We start from the raw sequence: 16033 nt of genomic DNA on the forward strand, positions 1-16033 counted from the left end.
CGACATTAAGCCTGATTTATTTATCAATATCATTGATAAATATACAAAACAACAGTAGGCCCAACACCCAAACCTGGGGGACTGCACTGATAACATTATTCCACGAAGAGCAGAGTCCGTTGATTACCAAACTGTCTTCTCCTACTCAACCACCCATGACCCTTTTATCCATTGTAGCAACTTACCTTTAATACCATACTGCTTCAATTTGTACAGTAGTCTTCCATGCACAACAGTGTCAAAAGCTTTCCTGAAATCCAAGTATAGGATATCAAAATTTTTTTTTTTTTTTCATCCAGTTCCTTTGTGACCACATCATATTATCCAATCAAATTTGTCAGACAAGACTTTTTCCTTAACAAACCCATGCTGTGTCTGAATTATTACTGCAGTGTTTAGATGATCCTGCAATGCATCTTTAACCAGTGACTCCATTATTTTCTCCGGAACAGAAGTTAAACTAACTGGTCTGTAATTACTCATGTCACCCTTAGATATTCCCCCTTTGTGAATTGGGGATACATTTGCACATCTCGAGTTCATGGGAACTTCCCCTGACTGCAAGGATGCTCTCATAATTATGGCTAAGGGTTTGTTTAGTACCTTTTCCGCTTCCTTTAATATAACTGGATAGATCCCATCTGCCCCAGGTGCCTTTCTTATTTTTAATTGCAGCAATTTCTTCTCCACTTTGCTTTCATTTAATCTAAAATCATTAAACACCCTGTTACAGTTTGATAAACTTCTGGCATTTTCCTCCCTTAACTCCTCAAGTGTGAATGTAGATGCAAAATATCATTCAGATTATCAGCTATCTGAGCAGGATTATCAAAAATCGAACCATCGATATCAAGTGGACCAGTTTGATTCAACTCCTTCCTTCTAGAGTTTATATAAGTAAAGAAATCATTGCTGTTTTTCTTAGCATCCTTTGCCAAAAATTTCTTGTAATCTGCCTTCGCTTGCCTACCCTCCTTTGTGACTTGATTACAGACTAGCTTATATCTGTCTACGAGTCTCATTTGTTCATCTGACTTCCATTTAGGCCTAAACTTTTAAAAATATTTCTTAATCAGTATGAAAAGACTAATAGTATCCACGATTATTTCGGAATTAGCCTTTCATGCCATTAACGAAAAACATACTTTTTTAACGAGGCCAAAATACTTAGTGTCCAATGTAATTATACCAGACTATTAATTGCAGAAACTCTCAATTAAATTACATGAGAATTCTGTTATTGTTTGCTAGCTATTTCTAATCTCCAATTCATGGGCTTTTACGTGTATTCGCGAAGACAAATAAGCCCTATTTAAGTTTCATGCTCACCCCTATTCGGTAAATTTTGTTCCTGTGATCACGACATATGGTCGAAAAGCGTTGTAAGCTTCAGGAAGTAAAATTGTTTTAAATTTTTTTCGTTAAATTTCTTTTAATTAATTTATTTTTAATCGTTGTTCATTTGATTTTTAATTGTGTTTAATTGATTTTTAATTATTTTTTACTGTTATGTAAGATTTTTGATTTTTTTCGTTTTAATTACTGGAGAGTATCATACGGAAATGTTCTACGTATTATATTGAGGTAAACTTCTCTTATTATTTTACGAACTAATGGTATGTATGTATGTGTTCATGGATTCTGTGATTTTTGCTTTATTAGTATTCCTCAATTCAAATGTATTCAGCCTCCCTTGGCAATATGTCCAATTCATATATGCCATATAGTACCTTAAATTATCAAAGACCCTCTTTTGAAGTTAAAATCTGTGCTTTTACCTTTAACTACTGCAACGTTTTTTTTTTTTTTTTTTCATCTTTCAACTGATGATTGCATGATCCCTCCTTGACAATGGTTACTGTACTTTAAGCTCAGTGATGTCATCAAATTCGTTAGTAATGATGAGGTCAGGGATATTCTCACCCCTAGTACTTTCTCTAACATGCTGGTACAAATAATAATCTTGTAGTTTATTTAAAAAAACTTTTCGCCGTGGTAACTTTCCCTCCGACTTATTCCAATCAGTCTGGTTCAGATTGAAGTCACCCATAATAAGAACTTTGCACTTGCTTGCCCATTCCATCTCCATGTAGAGACTTGTCATATTCTTCACAATTTTCTGGTCTGAAGATTAATCCCACTCTCATTATACATTTTCTTCCAACTAACTCATATCACACAGATTCTATGTGGCAGACCTAACTTCAGACTCAACAAAAGCTCTTTTTATGCTCAGGCTGCTTTTGATAAAAAGCACTACCCCTCCACTTCTATCTTTCCTAAATACATATGTACCGTAGTAGAATTTGTCATCCTCAATTTCCAGCTGGCACCACATTTCAGTTAGTGCTGTTATGTTAGCATTAGTTGTCCTAACCAGGAGTTCAAATTCAACTGTTCTATTGACAACACTCCTGACATTACTGTAGTCACAGTTAAAACTAAGTAATCTATAGTTTGCTACTCTAACACACATTTTGAAGTTATTTAGGCTTGTATCCCGAGCTTTATTCTTCTCGTTTGAAATGCTGCTAATCTCAGAAAATCCTATCAAAATTGGCTGTTAAAGAATTCTTGAGGTGAGTGTAATCATTACTTTAACCCATATCATCAGATAAACTTAGATCTAAATTACTCTTCTCTCCCACCCACAACTAGCAGCTTACTTGAACCCTTAAGGTATCCTCAGTAATACTGGCAAAAATCATAGCACCACCTTTGTTCAAATGAATACCATCTCTACAAAATAGATTCCTTGTACCTACAAATGCTGGCCATGCTGATAAAAATTCCCCCACCCCCAATAGCCTTGCAGATTCCCTAAAGTCTTTAGCATTAGCATTAGTAGAGGCATTTGATGCAAGAAAGCAAGTTTATGCAGAATCAGCCAAAAAAAAAAAAAAAAAAACCCACTTCCACTTCACCCCTCTGTTCGTTCAAAATACCTGTCCAGCTGAGCCTTAAACTTATTTAGGCTATCAACCTCCACCACAAGGGATGGAAGTCTGTTCCACCAACCAACCACCCGCTGGCTAAAGGCAAATTTCCGCACGTCTATCCTACATCTGTCTTTCCTCAATTCGAATTTATGCCCTCTCAGGTGATTTTTCTGAGCTAGAGGAAGAATCCCATCAGCATTGAGCATGCTTAAACCATTCAAGGCTTTATACACCTCTATCAGATCACCTCGCTGGTGCCTAGTCTCCGGACACTGTAATTTGCAAAACTTAAGCCTTTCTTCGTAAGAGCACCCCTTTGTTCCATTCACTAATCTTGTTGCCCTTCTCTGTACTCGTTCCAGCAGCTCTACATCCTTCTTGAAATGAGGTCTCCAGACCTGTATACAGTACTCTAGGTGTGGCCTGACCATTGCCTTATACAATGGAATAATCACCTTCTTATCCCTGCTGGAAAAATTCCTGTATATCATTGACAATACTCCATGAGCTACTCTTGCAGCCCGTCTGCACTGCTCAGAGAACTTCATATCTGCCTGCACAATCACCCCCAAGTCCCTTTCATTCTCTACCACTGTCAGTGTAGTACCACAGAGTTGATACGTTGCTCTGGGGTTGCTGTTTCCCCATGTGTAGTACTTTACATTTGTCAATGTTCAACTTCATTTGCCACCTCTCAGCCCATCTGCTCAACCTTTCCAGATCCTGTTGCAGCAGCATAGTGTCAGTAGTGTCCTTGACAACCCTGCTAACCTTTGTATCATCTGCAAACTTGGACATTAAGCTTGATATACCATCATCAATATCATTTATAAATACAGAAAACAATAATGGACCCAACACTGAGCCCTGAGGGACTCCACTAATAACATTAGTCCACGATGAGCAGTGTCCATTGATTACCACTCTCTGTCTTCTCCCCCTCAACCACCCCTTTATCCATAGCAGCAATTTGCCTCCAATGTCACACTGCTCCAATTTGTGTAGCAGTCTTCCATGTGCAACAGTATCAAAAGCCTTTCTAAGATCCAAGTATATAATATCAAAGTTATTCCCTGCATCCAGTTCTTTTGTGACTGCATCATAGTATCCAATCAAGTTGGTCAGGCAAGACTTCCCCTTAACAAAACCATGCTGTGTCTGAGCTATAACTGAAGTCTTGTCTAAATGATCCTGCAGTGCTTCTTTAACCAGTGCCTCCATTAATTTTCCTGGAACAGAAGTTAAGCTCACAGGTCTATAATTACTTGTGTCAGCCTTTGATCCTCCTTTGTGAATTGGGGTCACATTTGCACATTTCCAGTCTATGGGTACCTCCCCTGAGTCCAAGGAAGCTCTCATAATTATGGCTAAGGGTTTGCTTACTTCCTTTGCTGCCTCCTTTAATATAACTGGATAGATCCCGTCCACCCCGGGTGCCTTTCTTGTGTTTATCTTCAACAGTTTCTCCTCCACTTTACTCCCAGTTATTTCAAGATTCTGTAGCTTACTGCTAGAGTTGAATACACCTCTGGCATTCCCCTTGCTGAATAACTCCTCATGTGTGAATGTCGATGCAAAATATTCATTTAGTTTGTTAGCTACCTGAGCAGGATCATCAACAGTTGACCCATCAATATCAAGTGGACCAATCTGATTCATCCCCTTCCTTCTAGAGTTTACATAAGTAAAGAACTCTTTGCTGTTTTTCTTTGCATCCCTTGCCAAGGATTTCTCGTAATCTGCCTTCGCCTGCCTAACCTCCTTTGTAACTTGGTTGCATATCAACTTGTATCTATCATAGGCTTCTGTGTCATGTATTAATTTGTAAGTATCCCATGCATTTTTCTTCTCTGCCATATGCCTCATTAGTTCATCTGACATCCATTTTGGCCTAAACCTTGAACAATATTTCTTAGTTGGTATGTAAAGCCTAGTAGCTTCCAAGATAAGTTCTTTGAATGCTTCCCATTTTGAATTTGCTGTTGGTAACATCATCAGTTGGTCCCACTGTATAGAATTTAAATACTGTCTCAGTCCATCGTAGTCACCTTTACGGAAGCAATAACCCTTCCCTTTACCCCTAATGGTAGTTACCTCTTTCAGTAAATCCCACTTCAGCACACTGTGATCACTGCCACCTAGTGGTTCATTTATCTGCAGATTCTTAATGCATGAAGAATCACTGCTGATAATCAAATCAAGAGTATTACTCCCTCTAGTTGCCAGGCGCTTCCGTAGCCAGGTGGGAAGGAGCAGCAGTGCGCAGCACACGCTTCTTGATTAGACCGGGGTTCGAGCCCGTCACCACCAAATACGGAGGATGCGTAAAGGTCAAGGAATGACCACCGCATATCCCGGAGCAATATGGCCTTAGTTGCTAATGCTCCTAAAAACCAACCAACCAACCAACCAACCAACCCTCTAGTTGCCTCCCGAACATGCTGATGTAGAAAACAATCATCCAATAAATCCACAAAAGCCCTGCTAGTGTGTGAGTAACCAGCCCCCAAATTCCAGTCAATATCTGGGATATTAAAATCTCCCATTATAAGACTCTCTGATTTACTGGCCCACTCTATTTCCCTATACAGTTCCTTATTATACTCATCAGAGTCATTAGGCCTATAGCACACTCCTACTCTCAATTTTGATCTCCCAATGCTTATGTCACACCAAACTGACTCAACACTGCACTGTCCAGCGATGTCGACTGGCTTCACTTCCTTGGTTTTTATGTGTTTCTTAACTAATAGCATAACCCCTCCCCCCTTCCTATCCTGTCTATCCTTTCTGTAGACGTTGTACTCCCCAAATTGCAGTTCTGCATCCCTTATATCTGTGTGACACCACGTCTCTGATATCCCAACAATATCTGCCTTTGATGTTTTGAGCAATACCTCAAATTCATCAAATTTATTTACTAAACTCCTAGCATTGGTGTACACGCAAGTATACCTCTTGAGTTAATCCACAAGGCTTTTAGCATATCGTGTCTGGGCAGAATTGCAGACACACACATTCTGATCTAAACTTGCAGCATATTTTCAGCATAGTCCTATATTTATCCAACAGATGTTCAGGTTTTGTGCATTTAATATCTTTAGTTCCCCACATGAATAATAATGCTCTCTTTACCTCTCTTAAAATCTGACAGTCTGTTGGCAAACACACTCTGGTTCTGGACCACCTATCTTTATTACAAAAAATGATCTGTTTCCCTGAAAATAGTCTCCCAATAAAACTAGCTTGCCTTCGACCAGAGCAATCTGCACTTGACTGTTCTTTTCTGGGACCCAAATTGGGGGTTATCATTTGGCAGGTCACGAGATATGAGTCCCTGACGAGCTCCCATTTACATTTGCTTCTTGGGCAAGCACTTGTTTTTTATTCAGTCACTCATTTTTTCAGTGACTGAAATTCTTCTTCTCGTAATGCACCAAATTGTAATTTGAGATATGTTTGTATGCTCCTTACATCAGTTACAAAGTAAAGAATCTTCAGTTGAGCTAGGTCTGTCTACTAGACCAGCCTTGGACTTTGTATTGTAAGTGGAGCTTGTAGCAACCATTATTTAATTAAAGTTTGAACTGTACAAAACTTACGAAATTTAGATTTACAATATATTACAGAATTTATGTTACAAAACAAAATATTGGAGAAATTAAACTGCTGGCAAAACTTGAACCACTAAAGAAGTTAAATTTAAGCTACCAAACGAAAGTTACGAAGTTACAGCCAAAATATCAATAGCAAAGTCTATCTGAATATTAAGCTGTACTTTTCAAAATGCATATCAAAATGCAAAAAATGAAGTAACCTACATGTTATAAAAATTCAAACTATATATTAACTACAGTTTAGTATAATAAAATTAAAAAAAAAAAAAAAAACTTCATCATTATTTCAGAAACTAACCTGCTATGAAGAGCTTCAGTAATATGCAGCTACACACTTATGTGGGTGGTTTGGACAAATTATCAGAAGAAATGGGGAAAATTAAGTGGGTGAAATCCTCTTCCCTCCAGTGCTTACAAGATTTGCCTTCTTGCATCATCATCATATCCTCAAAAAGCATGAGTTGCATAGGAGAAAAGATGGTCTCAGCTAGTGAAAAAAGCTATAACTTCTGTTATAGTTTTGTTATACACCAGATTATATAACAGCCCATGTGATATTTAAAAACCATACCAACGAGCTGACAGTCTTCCTTACAGTGGCAATGTGGTAGTTTCATTACTGGTCTCAACAAACTTTGTACTTTCATAAGTGCTTTCCAAAATATTCCTCCTAATTTAACACAATTATGTATTATTATCAGACATACAGCTGATTATTTTATTATACATTGAGGGTTTAGTGTCAAACAACGTTAACTACAAAATTGCATTTTCTTTTTGTGTTAACTTTAGTTTTACTTTATACAAATAACAATGTATATCATGTCATAGAACTGTATCTCTCTAGTACTTTGCAAGTTAGCTTAGGCTGTAAGTAGCTTAGGCTTTCGGTGAACCAAGAAAATGTCAAATGACTTTTTTGGTTAATTATAAAAACATCAACTACAAAATTATTTTGTAGTTAACGTTGTTTGACACTAAACCCTCGACATTATCCTTTAAAGTAAGTTTTCTGATATCCTCTGTCATTAGAATATTTTGAGTAATTTTTTTAACAGCTTAAAATAATACATTTAATTTCAACTCTCCAGCAACTTCAAGGGCACCTGCAAAACCAGAATTTGTGGTTCCTTTAAAAATATTGGAACTAATACCAGGAGCAGTAGCAAGAATGACTTGTACTGTAAAAGGATATCCTGATCCTAGGTTATTTTTTTTCCATAAAGGAGAACAAGTGTCGGGTGAACCAAAATATGTTTTTGGTATGTTTATGCTTTATTATTCAATATCAATTTTGATATTTGGCTGTGTTAAAATACAAATTTTTAAAATTCTAATTGTTAAAGAAATATTTCATTAAGACTAAAAAAACAATTTAAATTAAATTGAAATGAATTGTATTTAAGAGTTGTCATGATGTTTTAAAACATTATTAAAGATATATATATAGGGTAGCCACATGAAATATTTACAGTTTGGAATAAATATAACCTCTAAATTCAGGCATATAATTTAACATGGTTTTTTTGCATATTGTAAAGCAACTGAAAAGATTATTACAGCAGATGCTTTTTTTCTGTTCCAGGTAAATACAGGTAACTGAGAAACACCAAAATCCAGCAAAACTGATACCCCAAGACAAAGCAGAGTGTACATCTTAATTTATTGAAACTAAATCAGATGCTTAGGTACAGTGGACAAAATACCAAAGGGCATTACCAAGTAAACCATTTATACATGAGTGGCATAAGAAATTCACATAAGAAACACTGCAGTCTGGATCCTATGCATCATTTCACAACATCCAGGATTCAGGAATGCAAGTATAAGTACTGAGGAAGTGGAATAGATCCAAAAATAATTTAGCATTACAAAGGTGCTACACAGTTCTTGAGACTGCATGCATACAGAATTCAACTTGTACAGGTTCCCATGCCAGGGATCATCAGTGATTTTATGCATCTGCCACAGACATGATGAAACAGGTGGATGAGGATAATGGATTCCTAGGACATGATATTCATTGAAGGCTACCTTCCATGTCTCAGGAAGAGTAAATTGCCACAACCTTAGGATTTAGGGCTCCAAAAATCTCCACGTTGTTCCGGGAGTGGAATGTGGCAGCCCAAAGATAAACACAATTTGTGGAATTGTGATTGACCATGTAATGGGACCATTTTTCTTTGAATATACTATCAGCAGAAACAGTTACCTGCAAATGTTGTAGAATCATGTTGTTTTCCCTCAGTTTTCTAACCTTGATAAGGTGATTTTTCCAGATCACCTCCCTACTCTCCTAATACAATTCCACTTGACTACTTTCTGTTGGGAAATGTCAAGTTGAGTTACATCAAAAGGAAAAGGAAGATACTAAATGCTGGAGCCACAGCAGATGATCACTGATGCTGTTGGAACAATTGATGTTGCCCTGATATACTGTGGTAATATGGGCAAGAGTTTCGATATTGGTATTTCTAAGTTCTTCCCGATAAAGCAAATCCCATTAAAATAAATGTTCTGATTCCTATTTATGGTGATTCAAATCTGTGAAGGTTTCATGTGACACCTTGCATTACAGTGCTTATTTGAATCTAAGCTATTCACAAAGGCAAGAAAAAAAGGATAATAAATAACTTTAAATACAATTTATTCCATTTCTTGATGATATTGTCGGAAACCTGCTAGCCTGGGGGGGATACAAGGACTAATAGATTAACAGTAGCCACTGGCAGAGGTGAAAGTGATTCTTGCACTGCTTCTACTGGAATGAGCAGCAGCCTGGAAAACAAGATGCAGGGGGTTTCAGAGACCCTGGGAGTCATTGTGGTACAAGTAAACATATGGGTTGTGTTAGGGTAGCTAAGAATAGGAACAGGTGCATACTTGCATGTACACCAATGCTAGGAGTTTGGTAAATAAATTTGATGAATTTGAGGTATTGCTCAAAGCATCAAAGGCAGATATTGTTGGGATATCAGAGACATGGTGTCACACAGATATAAGAAATGCAGAACTGGAATTTGGGGAGTACAATGTGTGCAGGAGGGATAGACAGGATAGAAAGGGAAGAGGGGTTATGCTATTAGTTAAGAAACACAAAATCCAAGGAAGTAAAGCCAGTCGACATCACTTAGCAGTGCAGTGTCGAATCAGTTTGGTGTGGCATAAGCATTGGGAGATCAAAATTGAGAGTAGGAATGTGTTATAGGCTTAATGACTCTGATGAGTATAATAAGAAACTGTACAGGGAAATAGAGTGGGCCAGTAAATCAGAGAGTCTTATAATGGGGGATTTTAATTTCCCAGATATTGACTAGAATTTGTGGGTTGATCACTCACACACTAGCAAGGCTTTTGTGAATTTATTGGATGATTGTTTCCTACATCAGCATGTTTGGGAGGCAACTAGAGGGAGTAATACTCTTGATCTGATTATCAGTAGTGATTCTTCATGCATTAAGAATCTGCAGATAAAGGAACCACTAGGTGGCAGTGATCACAGTGTGCTGAAGTGGGATTTACTTGTTGAAGATAAACATAAGAAGTAAGCCGAGTGGTTGGGAGTGCAGTAGCACACGCTCTTTGAGTAGACCGGGGTTCAAGCCCCTGACTGCTGAATACGGTCGATCTGCCAACCCGCACTGGATCAGCGTGGCAGATTATGGTCCATTTCCCTCAGAATGAATTGTTGAGGAGGCTTCCATCCTGCAGTGGGTTGATAATGGCTGCACTTTACCTTTACCTTTTACCATCAGGGGTAAAGGGAAGGGTTTTTGCTTTTGTAAAAGCGACTACAGTGGTCTGAGACAGTATTTAAACTGATGATGTTACCAACAGCAAATTCAAAATGGGGAGCATTCAAAGAACTTATCTTGGAAGCTAGGCTTGGTTTAGGCTTAAATGAATGTCAGATGAACTAGGCTTTACATACCAACTAAGAAATATGGTTCAAGGTTTAGGCTTAAATGAATGTCAGATGAACTAATGAGACATATGGCAAAGGAGAAAAATGCATGGGATACATAAAAATTAATGGGTGACATGGAAGCCAGTTACAGACCAGCTTATATGATAGATATAAGCTGGTCTGTAACCAAGTCACAAAGGAGATTAGGCAGGCAAAGGCAGATTATGAGAAATCTTTGGCAAAGGATGCAAAGAAAAACAACAGAGTTTTTTACCTATGTAAACTCTAGAAGGAAAGGGATGAATCAGATTGGTCCACTGGACATTGATGGTTCAACTGTTGATGATCCTGCTCAGGTGGCTAACAAATTAAATGATTATTTTGTATCTACATTCACACATGAGGAGTTATTCAGGGAGGGGAATGCCAGAGGTGAGTTAAACTCTGACAGTGAGCTAGATGATTTTGTAATAACTGAGAAGAAAGTGGAGGAGAAATTGTTGAAGATAAACATAAAAAAGGCACCCAGGGTGGATGGGATCTAACCAGTTATATTAAAGGAGGCAGCAAAGGAAGTAAGCAAACCCTTAGCCATAATTATGAGAGTTTCTTTGGACTCAGGGGAGGTACCCATGGACTGGAGATGTTGAAATGTGACCCCAATTCACAAAGGAGGATCAAAGGGCAACACAAGTAATTATAGACCTGTTAGTTTAACTTCTGTTCCAGGAAAATTAATGGTGGCACTAGTTAAAGAAGCACTACAGGATCATCTAGACAAGACTTCAATTATAGCTCGGACACAGCATGGTTTTGTTAAGGGAAAGTCTTGCCTAACCAATTTGATTGGATACTGTGATGTTGTCACAAAGGAACTGGATGCAGGAAGTAACTTTGATATCATATATTTGGATCTTAGAAAGGCTTTTGATACTGTTGCACATGGAAGACTGCTGAATAAATTGGAGCAGTGTGGCATTGGAGGCAGATTGCTGCTATGGATAAAGGGATAGTTGAGTGGGAGAAGACAGAGAGTGGTAATCAATGGACACTGCTCGTCGTGGACTAATGTTATTAGTGGAGTCCCTCAGGGTTCAGTGTTGGGTCCATTGTTGTTTTTTGTATTTATAAATGATATTGATGATGGTGTATCAAGCTTAATGTCCAAGTTTGCAGACGATACGAAGGTTGGCAGGGTTGTTAATCACACTAATGACACTACGCTGCTGCTGCAACAGGATCTAGAAAAGTTGAGCAGATGGGCTAAGAGATGGCAAATGAAGTTTAACTTTGACAAATGTAAAGTACTACATATGGGAAGCAGTAACCCCAGAGTGACGTATCAGCTGTGTGGTACTACACTGACAATGGTAGAGAATGAAAAGGACCTGGAGGTAATTGTGCTGGCAGATAAGAAATTTTCTGATCAGTGCAGACAGTCTGCAAGGGTAGCTTGCAGAGTGTCTTGTCAATGATATACAGGAATGTTACTAGCAGGGATAAAGAGGTGATTATCCCCTTGTATAAGGCAAGTCAGGCCACACCTTGAGTACTGTATACAGGTCTGGAGGCCTCATTTTAAGAAGGATGTTGATCTGTTGGAACGAGTACAGAGAAGGGCAACAAGATTAGTGAATGGAACAAAGGGTTGCTCTTACGAAAAAAGGCTTAAATTTTGCAAATTACAGTGTCTGGAGACTAGGCTCCTGTGAAGTGATCTGATTGAGGTGTATAAAGCCTTGAATGGTGTGAGCATGCTCAATGTGGATGGGATTCTTCCTCTTGCTCAGAATAATCGCCTGAGAGGGCATAAATTCAAATTGAGGAAAGACAGTTGTAGGATAGATGTGCGGAAGTTTGCCTTTAGCCAGCGGGTGGTTGATTGGTGGAACAAACTTCCATCTGTCGTTGTAGAAGTTGATAGCTTAAATAGATTCAAGGCAGAACTTGACAAACATTTGGAATGAGTGGATGGGTGAAATAAGGAGTGTTTTTTTTTTTTTTTTTGGCTGATGCTATATAAGCTTGCTTTTTTGCATCATATGCCTCTACTAATGCTAATTTAATAAGTTCAATCTTAATCCAGTGTCTTAGACATTTGTTGTATTTTATATGTTTCTAAAATACTTTTCAGTACTTCATGAAGATTTCTTTTCAGTTCTTTTCCTTTCAATGTAATTAAATAACATTTTTTATGAATTTAGGAAGTCTTGGTTATGGTGAATGGATATTGGAAGTCAATCAAATAGGAAATGAAGATCTAGGCCATTATCAAGTATTTGCATGTAATGATTATGGAAAAGCTACCTCTTCTGTAATTTTGACACTAGGTATGTATTGCTGCATCCTTCTTTTCTTATTCTGCCTCTTACAGTAGAGGTTAGACATCAACTGTATTTTAAATATATATACTGAGTGGCCACTTTGTTAGATACCTTTACCCTTTTTGTGAAATACAGTGCTCCTTCAGTAACAGCATCCCATGATTGTACTATGCTATACAAAGCAGGTGGACAGATACTTGAGGATATTGTTATAAGACACTTTGGGATATTGATATAATTCACTGTGAGAATGGAAAAGTCAAAGATTTAAGGGACTTTGAACATGGCATGGTAGTCAGTGCCAGATGTGCCGGCATGGGCGTATTGGAATGATACCATCATTCCCACAATTCATGTTGCCAGTCTTGTTCTCTTTAACTACACTCATCCAGTGTAGTGTCCAAAGACCCTTGATTGTTTTTTTCTTGTGGCAGTTGGTGTCACTGCTGTATGTCACACTCTGTAGAGAGTGTGAATTGTTAGCCTCAGCAGGCTGTCTGTGCAATGCCAATCCTTCTTTGTCATCCAGGCTTCAGACCAGCATTGACAGAATTAAAAGGAATATATATGTTGGGGGAGGGGATGAATTGGGCTTTTTTTTTTTTTTTTTTGTTTCTTTATTACCAAGATAACACCTTTTGAGTGACCCTCATGTAATATATTTTATAAAATACTTGAGCAATTACACTGTAACGTAAAAGAGTGATTTGTTTTTCTTAGTATAAGTTTATTTTCCCAACAGAAATATAAAATAGCTTTCCATACTTTTTCACATGAAAGCTACTGCTAGTTTTAAAGTTTGACCACTTGGAGGCCAGTGACATTGGGGGGGGGGGGTGACAGAAACTGTTCCACACCAAAAAGACTATAACTCAGTATGTGCAGTTCATCCTCTTAATATATTAAATAATTCAATTGATATACCCTGCATTGCACCAAATGTTAAGAGAAGTATGCAATCACAAAAACAAGAATATCTATATTTCACTTCGACAATATTATGAACCAACAAAAGGGGCTAGATTTTGAACAAGATAAGCACCAAATAGCTGAAGGGGGGGGGGTGACAGAAACTGTTCCACACCAAAAAGACTATAACTCAGTATGTGCAGTTCATCCTCTTAATATATTAAATAATTCAATTGATATACCCTGCATTGCACCAAATGTTAAGAGAAGTATGCAATCACAAAAACAAGAATATCTATATTTCACTTCGACAATATTTTGAACAAGATAAGCACCAAATAGCTGAAGAAACCTACTCGGACCTTCTTTGGCAGTCCTTAAAAAAAAATCTATATATATATATTTATTTATTTAGATGAAATTAGTAATTATATATACATAAAAGATAGGAGGTTATGCTTTTAGTGTGGAGAGAGAGAGAACAGCAGGTAGGTGTAATCAACCAACGGGTTAGATAACATGGAAAGGCAGTCATAAAATAGGTGCCTCCGTAGCCAGGTGGGAAGGAGTAGCAGTGCATAGCACACGCTTCTTGATTAGACCGGGGTTCGAGCCCATCACCACCAAATACAGAGGATGCGGAAAGGTCATGGAATGACCACCGCATATTTCCCAGAGCAATATGGCCTTAGTTGCTAATGCTCCTAAAAACCAAATAACAAACGCTGTGCAGTGTGCAGTGTGCAGCAGTAGTTATTAGTATGTAGAAATATCTGGCTTAGTTGTGAAATGTTAACCTCTAGTCTCTCTTATATTGTTTGGTGTCGCTCTTTTTCTATTACGTGGAGCAATTCTCATTTCACTTCTATTCATTAATAATTTGAACACACACTCATGATTAATAGACATGACTCCTAACTCGAAATAATCCTACTACGGATGAAAAACGAACATAAAAAACATCGAAATTCTACCACTAAACAAAGCAGTCATAAAATAACAATTCAAACCTGCAACACAAAAAGTCAAAAATATTATAAGTACTTAGTGCTGTACTTCAGATGATTTCAACGTCGTTAATGAGGGCCAGCTGTAAAAATCAATCAAAATGCAGCAAAAAGTAAGGCCTCTGTTTCTAACATGAAATATACATAGCATGTGGTAAAAAGATACCAGGTTTTTAGTTTAATGTTAATGTTCGGAAGCCAGGTTAATCGTAATGCTAACATATATATCATGCCTGACCCGACAGAGGTGGAAAAATGATAGATAATAAGAAATATAGGTAGTAAAAAATTACTAAAAATCATTGAAAGTTGAAATCACGAGATGGAGCAGACAGTCAGGAATCTTACTTACCGATTTCGTAAGCTGGAGAAGTAGGACGTTGTCCGGTGTACTGCAGGGAGAGAAAAAAATGCTACGTGCTTGTTTCAATGACTATATAGTATGTAGAAGCGACCTCAGGCATTGGAATGCAGTAAGAAGTACGGGGTTGACAGAGGGATTAAACACAATGAGATCACGCGTCCCAGGATTGGGGAGAAGGCATAACGTACAAAATAGTGTGAAAAAGACGCTTAATTTTTTATAAGGTGAAGTATCATACAAAATACTGCATTTTGATTGATTTTGACAGCTGAAATCATCTGAAGTACAGCACTAAGTACTTATAATATAATATTTTTGACTTTTTGTGCTGCAGGTTTGAATTGTGTTATTTTATGACTGCCTTTCTATGTTATCTAACCCGTTGGTTGATTACACTACCTGCTGTTCTCTCTCCACACTAAAAGCATAACCTCCTATCTTTTCTTTATTTATAGTCATTGGGTGCCTTTTACTGTAGATAGTAGTAACCCAGGTCTATATTCCCGCATATATTCCTCTTACTACAACTCCCGTACCTATTACTTCTATTCTATATATATATATAATAATATATAGTAGTAGTTAAATGTACCTCAAAGGTGAGGTATATGTGTATATATATTATTATATATATATATACACAGACAGATTTAATGTTTAATCTCATACAGATGGCATTAATCGGTTCTGATATAATTTATTACTTATATCTAACATTAAATACACTATTGCATTTTCGTATCAGTGTATGTGTGTATATATATATATAAGAACCTGTAAGTAAAAATTCAATTTACCTGAAATAAAAATAAAATGCAATTAATAAGGGCATAATTATTGTAAGAACCTAAAGCTGTGGGTCCTAGGACTTTAACTACTTCTTCAAAAGGGTCAGCAGCGAAAATCGTAGGAGCCACGACAATAGGCCAGGTCTCTGTTTCTGTTATGATCTACACGTAAACGGTA

General features: G+C 37.5%; 1 protein-coding gene across 1 annotated transcript in view; it reads left to right on the forward strand.

Moving 5' to 3' along the window:
* Nucleotides 1-16033, forward strand: part of LOC150075740 (uncharacterized) — a 311310-nt gene that overhangs the window by 197658 nt on the left and 97619 nt on the right. The window contains exons 15-16 of the mRNA XM_090387858.1: nt 7648-7818; nt 12668-12793. Coding sequence (XP_090243984.1) covers nt 7648-7818; nt 12668-12793 — 297 coding nt within the window. The remainder of the gene's footprint in view (nt 1-7647; nt 7819-12667; nt 12794-16033) is intronic.

The sequence above is a fragment of the Mastigoproctus giganteus genome, chromosome 13, assembly GCF_048544385.1.
Source record: "Mastigoproctus giganteus isolate SK-2022 chromosome 13, ASM4854438v1, whole genome shotgun sequence".
Classification (NCBI taxonomy): domain Eukaryota; kingdom Metazoa; phylum Arthropoda; class Arachnida; order Uropygi; family Thelyphonidae; genus Mastigoproctus; species Mastigoproctus giganteus.